This window comes from Tympanuchus pallidicinctus, unplaced genomic scaffold, assembly GCF_026119805.1.
Source record: "Tympanuchus pallidicinctus isolate F22 unplaced genomic scaffold, pur_lepc_1.0 scaffold22, whole genome shotgun sequence".
NCBI lineage: Eukaryota > Metazoa > Chordata > Aves > Galliformes > Phasianidae > Tympanuchus > Tympanuchus pallidicinctus.
In genome coordinates this window covers 31,791,141-31,805,888 of record NW_026294739.1, presented here as the reverse complement: position 1 = coordinate 31,805,888, position 14,748 = coordinate 31,791,141, and the positions used below count along the sequence as shown (strand labels likewise).

The 14,748-nt window shown below is 39.5% G+C and overlaps 1 protein-coding gene and 1 long non-coding RNA gene across 3 annotated transcripts; both read left to right on the top strand.

The window, feature by feature from the left end:
* Positions 1-2,424: 2,424 nt before the first annotated feature.
* NAE1 (NEDD8 activating enzyme E1 subunit 1) lies at positions 2,425-14,650 on the top strand. Of its 2 annotated transcripts, XM_052685877.1 has the most exons (20): positions 2,425-2,555; positions 3,682-3,785; positions 3,878-3,938; positions 4,877-4,907; positions 5,500-5,571; positions 5,876-5,955; positions 6,327-6,436; positions 6,736-6,845; positions 7,361-7,423; positions 7,677-7,740; positions 8,749-8,840; positions 9,426-9,485; positions 9,577-9,710; positions 10,171-10,246; positions 10,590-10,629; positions 11,604-11,690; positions 12,709-12,801; positions 13,179-13,293; positions 13,365-13,414; positions 14,378-14,650. In XM_052685877.1, exons 1-20 carry the CDS (start codon positions 2,500-2,502, stop codon positions 14,485-14,487), a joined length of 1,608 nt encoding a protein of 535 aa, XP_052541837.1. In that variant the 5' UTR covers positions 2,425-2,499; the 3' UTR covers positions 14,488-14,650. The 2 variants fall into 2 exon arrangements, with proteins under 2 accessions (XP_052541837.1, XP_052541838.1); XM_052685878.1 differs by lacking the exon at positions 2,425-2,555 and having other exon boundaries at positions 3,878-3,942.
* Positions 7,749-8,450, top strand: LOC128082051 (uncharacterized). Its single transcript, XR_008207523.1, has 2 exons — positions 7,749-8,090; positions 8,180-8,450. It is a non-coding gene; the product is annotated as an uncharacterized LOC128082051 (long non-coding RNA).
* Positions 14,651-14,748: the final 98 nt, after the last annotated feature.

Below are 14,748 nucleotides of genomic sequence, written 5' to 3'. Positions count from 1 at the left end.
CTCAACACTTCACCTTTTACGTCTTCACGTTCAAAAGCACTAAAGATGTGTATTTCAAAGGGAAAACAATGAGAAAAGAGAAAACATGCTGACAACATGACAGGAAGTGGACTCTGCTAAGTGGGGTATAAAGAGCTGACTTAGCAAAGGTAAAAAGAGGAGTGACAGTGCATTAAAGATAGAAACAGCCTGAATGAAATAATAGGTATAAAGACAGCCATATCTCTAGTATATATTTGTTTATATACGCAGTACTTAATGTGTTTCCCTCATCTTTTTTTTTTTTTTTTTTTCTTAATGGAGGCAAAAATTAACTTTTCCTTAAGGCTAGGATGATACGCTGCATATACAGATACCAGATTGTTCTTTAATCCCAATCCCTGTTGACTGACTGCCTCTAGTTGTGGATTTTCACTGCCCTGAGCATATCATTTGTCACTTTCAAAGTTGCAGTAGTAATCAAATTATCTCAATAGTACTAGTTTGTACCAGTGATAATTACATCACTCTGATTAAATCCAACTTAAGCAACTGAGAAGCAGAGAGTGGTAGATGTTTAATGTAGATTTCTCCATTGAGATGCTAGAAATGAGGTACCCGTGATTTCCACAGATTTCCTGCAGGTTCTGACTATACCTCAAAACTTTCTGCTCAGCAGTGAATGATAGGAAGGCAGAATTCCATCCACCATGGTGAAAAGTTTCAAGAGGTCTCAAAAGAATAATTCCATCTTCCCCCAGTCTTCACAGTTAGCATTTTATTCCTCTTGAAAAGAGAAGCAATGATGGGTGAGCAGTGCAGCAGCCTAGGACAAATACATGGGTTCTTTTTCTAAACCTGTCACTGCATTGTCATACCAAACTACTGACACTTTGCATTTCCTGTTCCCAAATACAGAATAGTTGTTTTTGTTTTTTTTTTCAAATAATTTGAGGTCCCATTATTGAAATTGCTATGCAAGTACTAACCATTACTGTCAAAAAGCTACAAGGAAAATAGGTTGCCAAATTGTAATTGAACACATAAAACTTTGAAGATTTGAGAAACTGATTTTTGAAGGTGAGCTGTCTCTATGCCACAGATCTGGTGTCACTGGGAAATATTCACAGAAGGAGATTGTGTCACTTGGGGACAATGCTTTTAGTAGATATTACTGTGTCACTGTAGAGCGATGGAGCTCTGTTTTTGGAAACATAAAAGGAAGAAAAGTCACTGCGATCCAAAGTGAATGGCTGAAGGGTACTCCAAGAGCATTTGCTTGCATAACTTGGCAATTCTCTTTGCTGAGCATCTTTAATGGTGGCAACACACATTTGAACAACCTAACACGTGCCTTCTTAATTTAGTAGATATGCGTCATTGCTTTTGAACAAAATATGACAGGAATACAATCAGTTTGGACACAGGCTGCTCACCCCAGAGCCTTTGGAATACAGTAGATAGGAGCAGATGAAGCGTTAAAACATTCATCACTCCAGAGCTTGCCTACACCTCAGGTTCTTGAGAGTATCTGGTTTATCCAGACAGCTCATCTCTCTTCTTGTATTGCCATTACTGATGCTGCCAGTTTCCTAATGGGTGTCATACTAAGATGATACTGGGCAAGGTGGGGCAGAAAAGAGGAAGTGGTGCCTGGTTCTGGGGAGCCCCCAGCCTCCACACACCATTTTTGCTGTAACTTGTCTTTGGCTTTTAAAGCCATATGTATGTGGCTGCCTTATGCCAAAAACAGGGAACTAAGTGTGAAAGGGTAATTCTTATAATTTATGGCCTGACCAGTGGAGGCCATGTAATTATAGCAGTCAGCAGGTACAGAATGAGCCAATTTTTAGTTTGGGAAGACAGACTGTTCCCACTAAATATTCCAGCAGTTCCTCAAGTGTCAACAGGAGGAAGGATTTACTGTGAGAGCCAACACAGAGCACGATAAGAAGGAATTGGGGGGGGAGGGGGCACAGCGTATGGGAAAAGAGGAAGCACCATGCTGTGTTAAAACGTCATCTGCAAAGCTTATAGCTCTGTGTTACGATTGCACTGCTGCAGGCTGTATGCCAGGGGTAGACAGCAGACCAAGCGTAGTGCTGGGCAGTGTGATGGCCCGTGTGGGCTGACGGAGCCGGAGCCAGGCACGGCGCTAGGGCTGCTCGGAACTGACAGAAACGTTGGCAGGTGTGTCAGTCTTGTCCTTGTGCTGAGATTGATCTTACATGGAAAAGATTTTGTAAGAGAAGTACAGAGAGGTACAAGCACAGCAGATTTGGGGTTTTACTGTCCGCCTTTTGATAAGCAATGACTGCAACAGTGCAAGCTGTCTTGACAACACGTTCCTGGGACTGTGTGACAGCGGGTACCCGAGGGACCAGACGCTACAAAAGCCCAACAGCCCCGCCGCCTACATGGGGCTGAGAGAGGATAGCGGCGCGCTCGGGGTTCCTCGGGCCGCCCCGCCCCACGGTCCCGCTGCGCCTGCGCAGCGCGCGCCGGGAGGAGCGTGCGGCCATGGCGCAGCCGGGCAGAGCCAGCCTCAAGGAGCAGCGCTACGACCGGCAGCTGAGGTAGCGCGGCTGGGCCTTCGGGACTCCGCCGGGGCCGCCGTACCCGCAGCCGGCCTTCAGCCCGCTCGCGGAGGGCCGCTTGTTGCGGTGCCGGCTTCGCCTTTCGCCTCGGGCCGCGCTCGTGTCTTCCGGCGGCGGCCTCCGCGCAGCCGTGGGGCGACGAGCGCCGCGGCGGGACCGGCCGGCTGCCGGGAGGGGCTCGGGTCGGCCCCGTGCTGCTGAGAGTCCCCGTGGCGGCCGTGAGGAAGAGCTGCCCGGAATGGGGGCTGGGCCCAGCGAGCGGCGGCCCCTGTCCGCGGTGCGGTTTGTTGGGGCCGGGGCCGACCTTCAGGTGCCTGCTAAAACTTGAGATCGTTAGCGGGAGCCGTAATGCGTTCCGTCCCTTCAGTAAGCGCGCTGCGCGCTGCCGAGCGGTGAGATCGCAGCGCCGTGACATCAGCGCGGCGGTCCGGAGCGAGCGCTGCCCGGCCGCAGCTTCAGCGCGGGCTTTTCTGCCGCTCTGCGTTTGTTCGCTGCTGTCCCACCTGCCGGCGTTATGGTTCTGGTTCCCTCTTCTTTTTAATGCTCTGACGTTAAACGTAAGCGAATAAAAGAAGCTTCATTCATTATCTGTGTTAACGGTTGCATACGTGCCCCAGGCAAGCCGTGGCGTTGGCTGCTTCGCGGCTGCTGTGCAACCCGATGTCTGCCAGCATCTCAGGCTGTAGAAGTGTATCTTTTATGAAAGAACCTATGGAAAAAAAAAGCTTCTGTTTTAATGTCTTTCCAACAGCAACTTTTGCTGAGGAGTGTTTTGACCCATACTGATGGCTTAAAAGTGTGTTACAGTAGAAAAACGTGTGTGTGTTTGTATGATGAAGGGATAAGGATGGAGAAAATGAAATGCCATTGACTGATTTTGTTCTTTAAGAGATACTCAGGTTTGTCACAGTGAGTTTTCAAAGTGGAGACTTATTTCAGTTGGTGCTGGTTGGCCCTTCTCCACGGCTAATGGGAAGCAGTACGCCAGCCTTCATTTGTGGTGGCTGACTTTTTTTTTTTAAATCTGTTAATTCATTTCTTTGCATTCACTTTACCAACAGAAATGAAACACTTGCAGAATGTTTATGTTTTTATTCCAATATAGACTGTGGGGTGACCATGGACAAGAAGCTTTAGAGTCAGCCCATGTTTGTGTGATAAACGCAACGGCCACAGGAACTGAAATACTCAAGAATCTCGTGCTACCTGGTGAGTAAGTAGCAGCTGTGTGCGTGCTTAGTGATGTGGCTGGTAGGTTCACATAATATCTGGTTAGTCACGCTTTTTTTTTTCCCACCAAGGTATTGGTTCATTTACAATTGTGGATGGGAATCAGGTCTCTGGAGAAGACGTTGGAAATAAGTAGGTTTGTTACTGTTTGTATGCGAATGAGGAACATATGGGGTTTCATAAGTTTTTCCATCCTTGTGCTCTTTAAATTATACAAAATTATTCATGCTGTTAAGCCTGTGTGTTTTTCTCCAAGTCTTCTATGGCTTCCAATGTTTGTGATAAATACGCGATCAGCACTTTGATATTTACTGCTAAACTTCTTTCCTTTAGTTGCTGTTTTCATACCTATTTTCTTCATTTTATAAAGAAATTTATAAAGGCAATGGTTTATAAAGGTTTATAAAGGCAATGGTATGCTCAATACAGAAATATTTGTAAATAACTTGTTAGCTGTTGCTGAGAAATGAATAAGATTTGCTTTCACCTCAGCGTGGTTGAGGTTATCTTCTGCAGTGCCATAGTAATTTTGTTGACAAAATGTATTTTCGTTGGCTTGCTGTAGTGAAACCATGACTGATAATCCTTCGTTAGGTTTCATAGCTCCAAAGGTATGCAGCTGGGGAATAGGATAAGGAATCTGCAGATCATTCCTACCAAAAATAATCTGTCTTTACTAATTGTGTCTCTTATAGTTCAAGCAGATAGCTACACATACTGACTTTCTAAGGGGTTGCTTGTGGGGTAAGGATATTCTGTTACATGAAGAAATAAGTACTAATGAGTCTTTAATGAGCCTAGTGAAAATGAATCTGCAGTATGATCCTGGCTTCTGGGGGGGTTTGGCTTGTCTTATTTTTCAGATTGGTGGCCAGGCAGTGAAAGTTTTCCTTAAGAAGCTGATCATGAGGAAAATAAAACAAAGGCAGTGAGGAGAGAAGCAGACTTCAATGGGAGCTTCGTTTGTGAGAGTCAACAATGTATTTTGCTGTACAGAAGGGGGCTTTTAATATTATTTTTCTTTGAAATACAAATTCACGTGTTGTGTTTATTTCTTGTCTACTTTTCAGTTTCTTTCTTCAAAAAAGCCACATTGGTCAGGTAAGGATGTAACTTTCAATGTTCAAAAATGTCTCTAAGTTTATTGGAAGAATGAATGTATTGAGTAAGTACTCCTAACTCTAGATCTGAGTAATTCCCAAAGCATACATATTAGGTTAAAAAACTCTGTATGATAAAATTCCCTGTGCTTGTTTTTGAGTTCTTCGTAAGAGAGAAGATAAACTCAGTTCTGGAAAGATTGAATGAGGAAAACAAGATCTGGTTGAGAATGTCTTTGGAAGTTTAAGGTGGAAGAGAATTGTGGTTGAAGGAGTAATGCTTAGAGCAGAGGGTGGGGGGGTTGAAACCAGCGGAACAGGAGAGTACAAAAAAATGTACTCCAAAAATGCTCCAACAAACCTGGAAGTTCATAAATAGCTTTGCAGTTGTTTTGTTTTCGAAATATCACTGACACTGGTGCCAAACAAGTGTATACTGTTATGGCTAGTGTGTTTTTTTTCTCCAGATAAACAAAGTTTGGAATATCTTAGTTTATGAAGAAATCTCTTTACCATGTAGCAAGTGTAGTACTTATGTACTACATAAGTGGCATTTCTAACAGCTAAACCTTGTTTTCATTGGTCCTGAACAGAGTCGTGCCCAGAGCGCTACTGAACTTCTGCAAGAATTGAATAGTGATGTTTCTGGAAACTTTGTGGAAGAGGTTTGTTTTTCTTTTTCTTCCCAATTATTTGTGGATTTAATCTTTTCTTAGATGCTACAGCATTATGACTGTGAAATAATAACTAGCTGTTGCCTATATAGTGTGTAGTTTAACTAGGTTCACGATAAAGAGCTACGAAGAAGGTCTTACATTTCTGAAATTAGATCTGTGTATTTGAGCATTAGTTTGTAGTTTCATCACTACTTCGTAGTGTTTGCTTAATGTCTTATATTAAAAGTTGAAAATACTTCGTTACCAGAAATTTTTATCATGTTTTGTGACAGTTTTTTTTTCTACTACTTAGAGTCCAGAAAACCTTCTAGACAACGATCCTTCCTTCTTTAATCGATTTAACTTAGTGGTTGCAACACAACTGTCAGAAAGGTAAAGAATCATCTGAGGTCGTTAATACTCAGCCCTCCCACCCCTCTTGCTTACCAGGAAGTGGTAGAAGTTATGCATGTCTGTAGGAGAAGTCTTTTCCACTATTCATTGACTTTTTTTGCTTAATTAATCTTCAGAGCATTTGTGACAATGGGGTTAAAAATAAGACAATGGATAAGCATATTATCAGGCTATGATAAATTCCTGCGTGAAATCCCTTTCTGTAAGGGAATGAATTACGTGTGTTAGAATCATGATGGTGGAATTCTCATAGAAAGCTTTTGACGTATGTAGCTTGTGCAAGAGTTGACTTCATAGTTAACTGTTGTTCTCTGGTGTATCTGAAAAACAAATTGTCTTTTTCCTTACAGTACAGTGCTATGCTTAGCTGAACTCCTCTGGAATTTTAACATTCCTTTGCTGATCTGTAGGACTTATGGACTGGTTGGTTATATGAGAGTCATCATCAAAGAACATCCAGGTTAGAGAATTGGGATTTTTTTGAGGTTGTTTTTCATGTGAAAGGTCAAAAACTTGTGAGATATTCAGCATTTCTTTAAGTTTCACATGGTTTGCAATTCCTCACCAGTATACTATGGAAAAATTCATCGGAACTATGGACTGCAATAGATAGGTTTCAATTACATTAAAATTAATGTACACAAAACACTTTGAGAATCAAGCAGCTAACCAGCAGGTGATGCACTGCATTTGATGTATAGGTTTGTGTTGAAGGTCAGGCATAAAACAATGAAATACATTGTGTAACTTCTTTTACAGTTGTTGAATCTCATCCTGACAATGCGTTAGAAGATCTGAGGCTGGACAAGCCTTTTCCAGAACTGACAGAGCACATTCAGTCTTACGACTTGGATCAGATGGACAAAAAGGTTGGTATGTGGTTTGCAGTGTGTTCTATAAGACATACTGACACAGAGAGGGATTCTGTGAGAATCTCTCTTGGCAGATTTTTTTTTTGGTGGTGAGACTTACTTAAATAGCAGTGACAGTAAATCAGTCACAAGGCACTGCTTTTATCGTGTGGCCCAAATGTTACTGCCTGTATTCAAATCTCTAGCAAGGAGCAGATCTTAGGAAATAAAGAACATTCATGGGCAGTTTGTTGGAAGACAGATTATGACTTCCTTTCTGCTGCAGAGCTTTGCAGTGTGGCTGTTTGTGCATGTAGAAGTTCCACTTCAGAAAAGTTTCACTTAGCTCAGCCGCGCTTTCTTAAGACAAAGGAAGAATAGTTTGTGTTACAGTGTTTAGGAAATGTTATTCCAGAATGAAAATGTGAAACATGGCATATTTAAAGTAGTGGATATTAAAGTTTACATTTTAAGTAAGTTTGTGATTTGTGTCTTCTAAGCTTGACAGTAGTCTCTATGTTTTTCAATTACAGGACCACAGCCACACTCCATGGATTGTGATTGTTGCCAAGTATCTAACAAAATGGTTCAACGAGGTATAATGCAAAGCTGGACAAGTTATTAGCCTATTTCTATAGCTTTTATGTATTTCCACTTCTACAGAGTTGTCTGTTCTAAACTATCTTATTGTTTTGGTAGTATGTAGCAAAATGGAATAATAAAAATATTACTAGTTAAAATACAAATAAGTGTATGTGAACTTGGTCAGACTCATGGAATTTAGCAGTCTGTATGCAATGAAGATATCAGTAAGTATCTTTAATACAAATGTCTTGCTTTTAAATTTAGAAAAGTGATCAGTTGCCTAAAAGTTACAAAGAGAAAGAAGCCTTCAGACAGCTGATCCGGCAAGGTAATACCCTAGGAGTTGATTTTCTGTACTGTAGAAATGTGCAAGTTCTCTCAAGGTTTATTTATGGAAGCCTGCTGGTCTGTACAGTGTGATCTTTTTGCAACATGTTTGCTTCAAACAGATGAATCTTAAGATACCTTGATTTGCTTACAAATACAGTTTAACAGTGTTCTTTACTGTTTAAGATCAAGAGTATACACTTCTTTTGATTTGGGTGGGAGGAGAGGCACTGAGAAAATCCTGCTGAAAATGTTGATATTAACATTGCAAATGTGAAGAAGAAAGTGGCTCTTGACATTGATTTTGCTACTGACTGAAAGCACTTTGTTGGTTGGCTGTCCAAATTGTTGGTAAGCATTGCAGTCCTAAATTACTGGTCAAGAGAGATTATGGAGCTACTGAATATACTGCAGTCTGTGAACAGGCTTCATTTACACAGGTGTTCCAGTTGAACATCTTCTGCAGATGATAAAATTAATGAGGTGTTTTTGACATCTAGAAATACATTGTCTTAAATGTTGAGAAATGGTGTTTCCTCACTTAAACATGACCTACGTGTAAGTTGTTGCTAAGAATGGTTCTGTCACTTTCATCTGTAGTGTCTGATTGATTAAATTAGTATTTTACTGGACTCTTATTAATTGAAATTGTTGTCTGGATTCATAAGTATTTACCTTTTAAAAAAAACAAACAACAGAAAAATAAGACAAGATCAGAGGGAGAGTTTAATATCTTATTGAATTTATTTTTAAGCAGCATCTACCTTAATTTTGTGATTATTAATTATTTTTCTCACAGAAATAATTGTTGTTCTTGTGGTAAATAACTTCTGTTTAACATCAGCACATGTATATGTGGTTAGTTCTGTCAGTATGTTTTGATGGATAACTTCATTTTCTGCTACTGAGGTTTTTATGCCTCAGATACATACAATACTGATCTGCTCTGTTGGTGAGACAGAAATGATGTTATTTGGGATGTTGTGATGTGTTTTTTTTCTTCAATAAGGTATCTTAAAGAATGAAAGTGGGACTCCAGAAGATGAGGAAAACTTTGAAGAAGCTATAAAAAATGTGAACGCAGCATTAAATACTACAAAGGTGAAACAAATGTACACTAAATTTGAAGTAGTATGAAATGCCTTACTTTTTTAGAACATTCACTTTAGCACAGAGGTTACAGGTGCAACATGGATATGTAGGTAAAAGAGGATGAGTACAATTGTAAAATTGAAATGATGTGCAGTGGAATAGACCTGGACTAAGTGACTGTAGCTTATGCAAGCTCTTAACTTGCTTATTCTTGAAGGAAAGCTGCCCTCCTGATGACTTGAAGGAATAAGACAACAACCAGAGCTCACTGTTGTGTTCCTCTCAAACTTCTACAGCTTTAATCTGCAAAGGAGAATACAAAGGGCAGACTGCTAATTATACAGAATTAGCAGTCGCTGGTGGGGATGATCTTTGATTTGAGTGTGGTGTTAGGATTCAGAAAGTGTTCCTTGAAGTTTGTGCTGTATCAAAGCTGCTGGCTACAGTATTTTTTCCAAAAAGAAGTGGAGGTTTGCAAAGGATTTCTGACTAAACAAATTCTGAGCTCATTGGAGTTGGATCACCTATGTGATGAATATTGAGGTGATTCAAGAGGGTAAATCAAGTAAATACAAATTCACATGTTTTTTACAGATTCCAAAATGTATTGAAGAGATTTTCAATGATGATTGCTGCATAAATCTCACAGAACAGGTAATGAGTAATTAAAGGTTTGGTATATAAATGCAGAAAAAACACTATAAATAATGCTTAAAATGTAGATAACTTTCTTGTGCATTTGTAGTCCCCTTCCTTCTGGATTCTGGTTCGAGCTGTGAAGGAATTTGTGGCAAATGAGGGGCAAGGATGCTTACCTGTCAGGGGCACAATTCCTGATATGATAGCAGACTCCAGTAAATTTATCAAATTACAAAATGTGTAAGTATCCTTTGTTTTGTGGTTGTATCATTTTAATAACAAGTCATGTCTATTTCATCTCTATTTCATTAGTTCAGATCTGTATTTAAGAAACAAACAAAAAACAGTGCGTCAAAGGTGAGAAGGGGATGAGAAAGCCTGCAGACTTGGTCTGTCTTCTCCTATCTGCAGCTGCTCTTCTAAAATTTAATAGTATTACAAACAATTGGAATAAGAATGCTTTTTGCACTGATAGGTTTCTAGATTGGTTATGCATGTAGTGTGTACATCAACAGCTCAGCTCTGACAAGCAGTTGTACAGAGAGGTAATAAGTACATGCATGGCCTTTAGGTAGCTCACTTGTATTTGTGGTGCCTTGTCTTGTCTTTGTAATATAAACCAAAAAGAAATGGTCTTCACTGTAAGGTCTAAGATCATAGTTTTATGCTGTTATTACTGAGACTATTTTATTATTGACAGGTACCGTGAAAAAGCAAAGAGGGATATTGCTGCTGTGGGTAGCCATGCTGCTAAATTGTTACAGTCCCTAGGAAAGGTAACTACAAATATATGGCATTTCTAACAGGACATAAATATTTTTCTTTTGTTCTGTACAGCTCTAAGCCAAAAGAGACAGATAAGAGCTTAATTATACAATTCTTTGAAAGTGCCCAAGTAATTTCTAATGATGTTTATTATCTGTGGTTTGTTTTATCTATCACTTTCGACCTAGTCTTATAAAATAAAACCAAAATACACAGATGTCTGCACTATTCACCGATCAAAGAACTTGTTTTACAAAAGCGAATAGTTATTTCACAGCTAGTGTGTTAATGTCTCTGAAAACACGGCGTGTTTGGCCACTGTATGTACTGTGAGAAGTATATTCTCTGTTCTAGGCGCCCGAATCAATTTCGGAGAGAGAGCTGAAATTACTTTGTGAGTATGCTTGGATTCCATTGCAGTGATTATGAAAATAATGAAATATTCAGAAATGTGGATGATCGTGGAGTTACTAAATGTTACCTCAGTATTTGAGCTTTCCAAGTGTTTGCTGAGCATTTGCATCCCTCATCTTCAGTGGCGGTAATATGTTAGCGTGTTTCAGTAGTGAGTCTACAAGGACTGGCTTTAAAACAGATGCAGTACTTTTCAGGTCCAAATGTCAGGCAGCAGGTTGCCTCTGCTTCCTGTGATTAAATACCTCATTGCTCATGTGCAATACAAATGTTAGAGTGTGAGCTCTATAAACTTCTTGTAGTCTGTAAAGATAAAACAGGGATGTAGGGAGGTGTACTGCTCATGGCAGTTCAGGTCATCTGTGTTGAGCATGCATGTGTGACCACACAGCAGCCTGAATCATCTTGCAACTGGAAAACTTTCCTGTAAGCATGCCACCAAGAGCATGCTGCAGTGATTGATCTTTTGCTATGCTTTTTGAGTTCTGGGTAGTAACTGCACATTGGGTTGGTTTGTTGCAGTAATGCTGGAGGAGAACCTTTTTACTGCTTATTCTCAATTCAGATTCTAACAGTACAGCTATATGTTAGATAGTGGAAAATAGAGAAACCATGTTTGTTTTCAGCATGGAAGAGGGCAACGTGAGCCCGATGGCTGTGGTGGGTAAATTACTGTAAAGGAGATGCACACACTGTGGGCTGTTAAATTAACACAACAGTTATGTTTAGAATCCAGAACCAAATAAGCAAAAAATAGGTCTTAAGTGCTTGTAAATCATAGATGTAAATGTTCTCTAATACTTAGTAGTTTGAGCTACCAGAAGAAACAGAAGTGTCAATACAATGATTAGTTTTACTCTTTGATTTTAACACATCAGAGATATGCATTCATAGATTCAGTAATTGTTGACATATTCAATAAGCAATGCTCTTTTTTTTGCACCTTCTGCTTAGGCAGCAACTCAGCTTTTCTTCGTGTAGTGAGATGTAGATCTCTGTCTGAAGAATATGGTTTAAACACTTTTAATAAGGATGAAATTAGTAAGTACTCCTTCTTGACACGTACTTTAATTGCTTTTTCAACGTGTATGGTTTGGTGATCAAAGTGAATTATGTGTTACACATACTATTTCTTTATGCAGATTTATAATTTGCCATCCACTGGAATTGTTTTGTCAACTCCAGAATGTTGATTTAATTCTGATTTTTGAAAAGTTCAAAGATGACCTTACAGATCACTGTAGGTTTATTCTTTATTTCAAGTTTTATTTATGATAGCACATAGTTTCTAAGGCCCCCTAAATAAAACACTGTTTCTTTAAAATTCTCTTTTCTGTGTATCAATTATTTCTGACTGAGCTGGAATGGTGCTTTTGCCTGACCGAAGATTTAGCAATAATTATCTCAGCCTTTCACAGTTTAGATTTGCAATATGAAGATATAAATGAAATAGAAATGTAGTTACTTTATAACAATTCATTATATATTTTTGGAACCTGCATAAATTAAAAAAAAAAAAACTGGAAATTTTTTACATTAAAACTTGTTTTAGATGAAGGCCTTGCAAGTCCTCTAGGGCTTCTGGACAAAAAGTTACACACATGTATAAACTAAATGCATATGTAAGCTTTGCAGTATTCCTCATTTTGGTAAAAGCTCCTTGAATTAGATGATAGTATCTAATGCAATTTAAGAAGCAGTTATTGCTTAGGTTACTAAACTATGTGTTAAAGACCTGTGTGTTCTATAATTAGACATTATTATTTGTGAAACATGCATTGCAAAGCCTGAAACTACAGCTTATGAGTATCCCAACTGACACAGCAGCTGGCAGTTAAAACATGAATATCTTCACTGAACAGAGTTTATATCAAATATGTACAGCATGACTTTGTCACATGAAATCTATCAGCTGACCCATTTATATTCCCAGACAAGATTTTTCAAGATTTCTGCTTACAACAGAAAATGTATCTAAGGGAAATACTTGATTTCGGGTAATTAAGACCCTGCCTTTTGCTTTATAATACCAGCTAACCACTTCTCTTGCTGTTTTCAGTTTCTAACATGGATAACCCGGACAGTGAAGTAGTGTTGTACTTGATGCTACGGGCTGTTGATAGATTTTATAAGCAGCATGGTAGATATCCAGGTATGTTTATACAAGCTATGTTAGTGCTTTTATAAATATAAAAGTCCAGTAGTTAATACAATACTAGTTAAAAACTCCATGTAAGACACTTGTTGTTTTTGTATTAACGCAACTTTAATAATGCACAAATTATCTTTTTTGGGGGGGAAATTTAAATTGATACAACTGAAGTGGTTTATGAATTAATTTAGCTTCACAGCAATTTGTTATTATTAAGAGGAGCACCAATAGAATGATTAAATGCTAGTCTACTATTGCTAATATTAGTTGGCTTCTTTTCTTTTTCTGAAAAATCTCTAGTTAAGCTGTGTTTTAACCCCAATAATTTTGAATATAGTATTATAGTTCTGTGACGGAATGGTGAATTTATTTTCCAGGTGTCTACAACTATCAGGTAGAAGATGATATTGGAAAACTGAAGTCATGTCTTACTAGTTTCTTACAAGAGCACGGTTTGTCTGTAGTGGTGAAAGATGATTATGTTCATGAGTTGTAAGTATAATACCATAAGAGCCACTTTGTAAAACTGACCTGAAAATACTAACTGTTACTTTGCTGTCCAGTTGTCGATATGGAGCTGCTGAACCACATGCTATTGCTGCCTTCATGGGAGGTAAGAATGCTGTTGTGTTTCTAAGGCCCCCTAAATAACAAAGCAAACTGCAGCTGTACCTCCCTCCTTTCCTTCAGAATCTGTTTAAGCCATGGGCTTGTCAGAGCTAATACTGGTATCATGGACTGTAGACAAAGTCCTTTGTTCTTTAGCTATGACTCCTGCTGGCAATGATTTAGAGTCAGTAAAAGAAACCAAGTAAACTAAAAACAATCCAGATGGATTGATTACAGTTTATTAATAAGAAGGCTTTTTTTAAAAAAATTGTCTGGAAAAGGCTTTCTTTAAGGAATTACTTTAAAATAATTTTAAAATCTGATATTCATAGTAATACCAAATTAATTACACAATTTTAAAGGAAAATGTGTACAGAGTTAGTTCTGTGTTAAGTACTGGTTAAATATAAATAACCGTTACCATTCACCTTAATACCTGCAGATTGAATTATCTAAACAAAATGTTTTGACTCGTACATCGCTTCTGGGTGATCTGATTGATGTGATGCAGTACCAGAAGTGGTTACTTTAAATGCAGTGTAGATTCGGAACTTCTGATGAAGCAGAAGTGGATATGTGTGGTGCTTTAGGGAAGTATGTAAAGATACTTATTTTCTGAAGAAATCACAAAATTCGTTCTTCCTACAGTGGAGCATGAAGTTGATAGTGAAGTGACCCTTTATTTTTACACTGTAACTGTTGAATTGACATATTTGAGTGGAACTCTAAAAATAGGAGTTTCCAGTGTCAGTCCTTCGGGAATCACAACTTGTGTGTGTTTGTTTATGCCTGTACGTGGCTGCTGTGTAGATCCGTGCCTGGAGACACGTGTGTACAGCAGAGCTGAGGCTGTCAGAGCTCTCAGAGCTGGGGTCAGCGTGCAGGGTGCAAATCTTGTCTTTGTGGGGTTTCAAGTGACCTTGTAACTATGTGACCTTTTGCTGTTGTTTTTTTTTTTTTTTTATAGGAGCTGCTGCTCAGGAGATCATTAAGGTCATCACGGGGCAGTTTGTGATTTTTAACAACACCTATATTTACAGCGGGATGTCACAGACGTCAGCCACTTTCCAGCTGTAGGGTGACCATATCCGCTCGTTGCCACCGAGCGGTGCTACAGCGCTGGTGCGCCACGGGGCGGGCCGTCGGGCAGATCCCGCACACTGAACTCCTTGGCTGTCACGTTTTGTTGTGTGTTTGTTTTTTTTTTTCCCTGAGGACGAATAAAATTATCCCAAATCCTAACTGGAGCCGCAATGCAGGCCGGGCGCCGGCTGGGCGGGCGGGCGGGGCGGGAACGGCGCGCGCCGCGAGCGGGCGGCTCTCCTCAGGCGGGCGGCG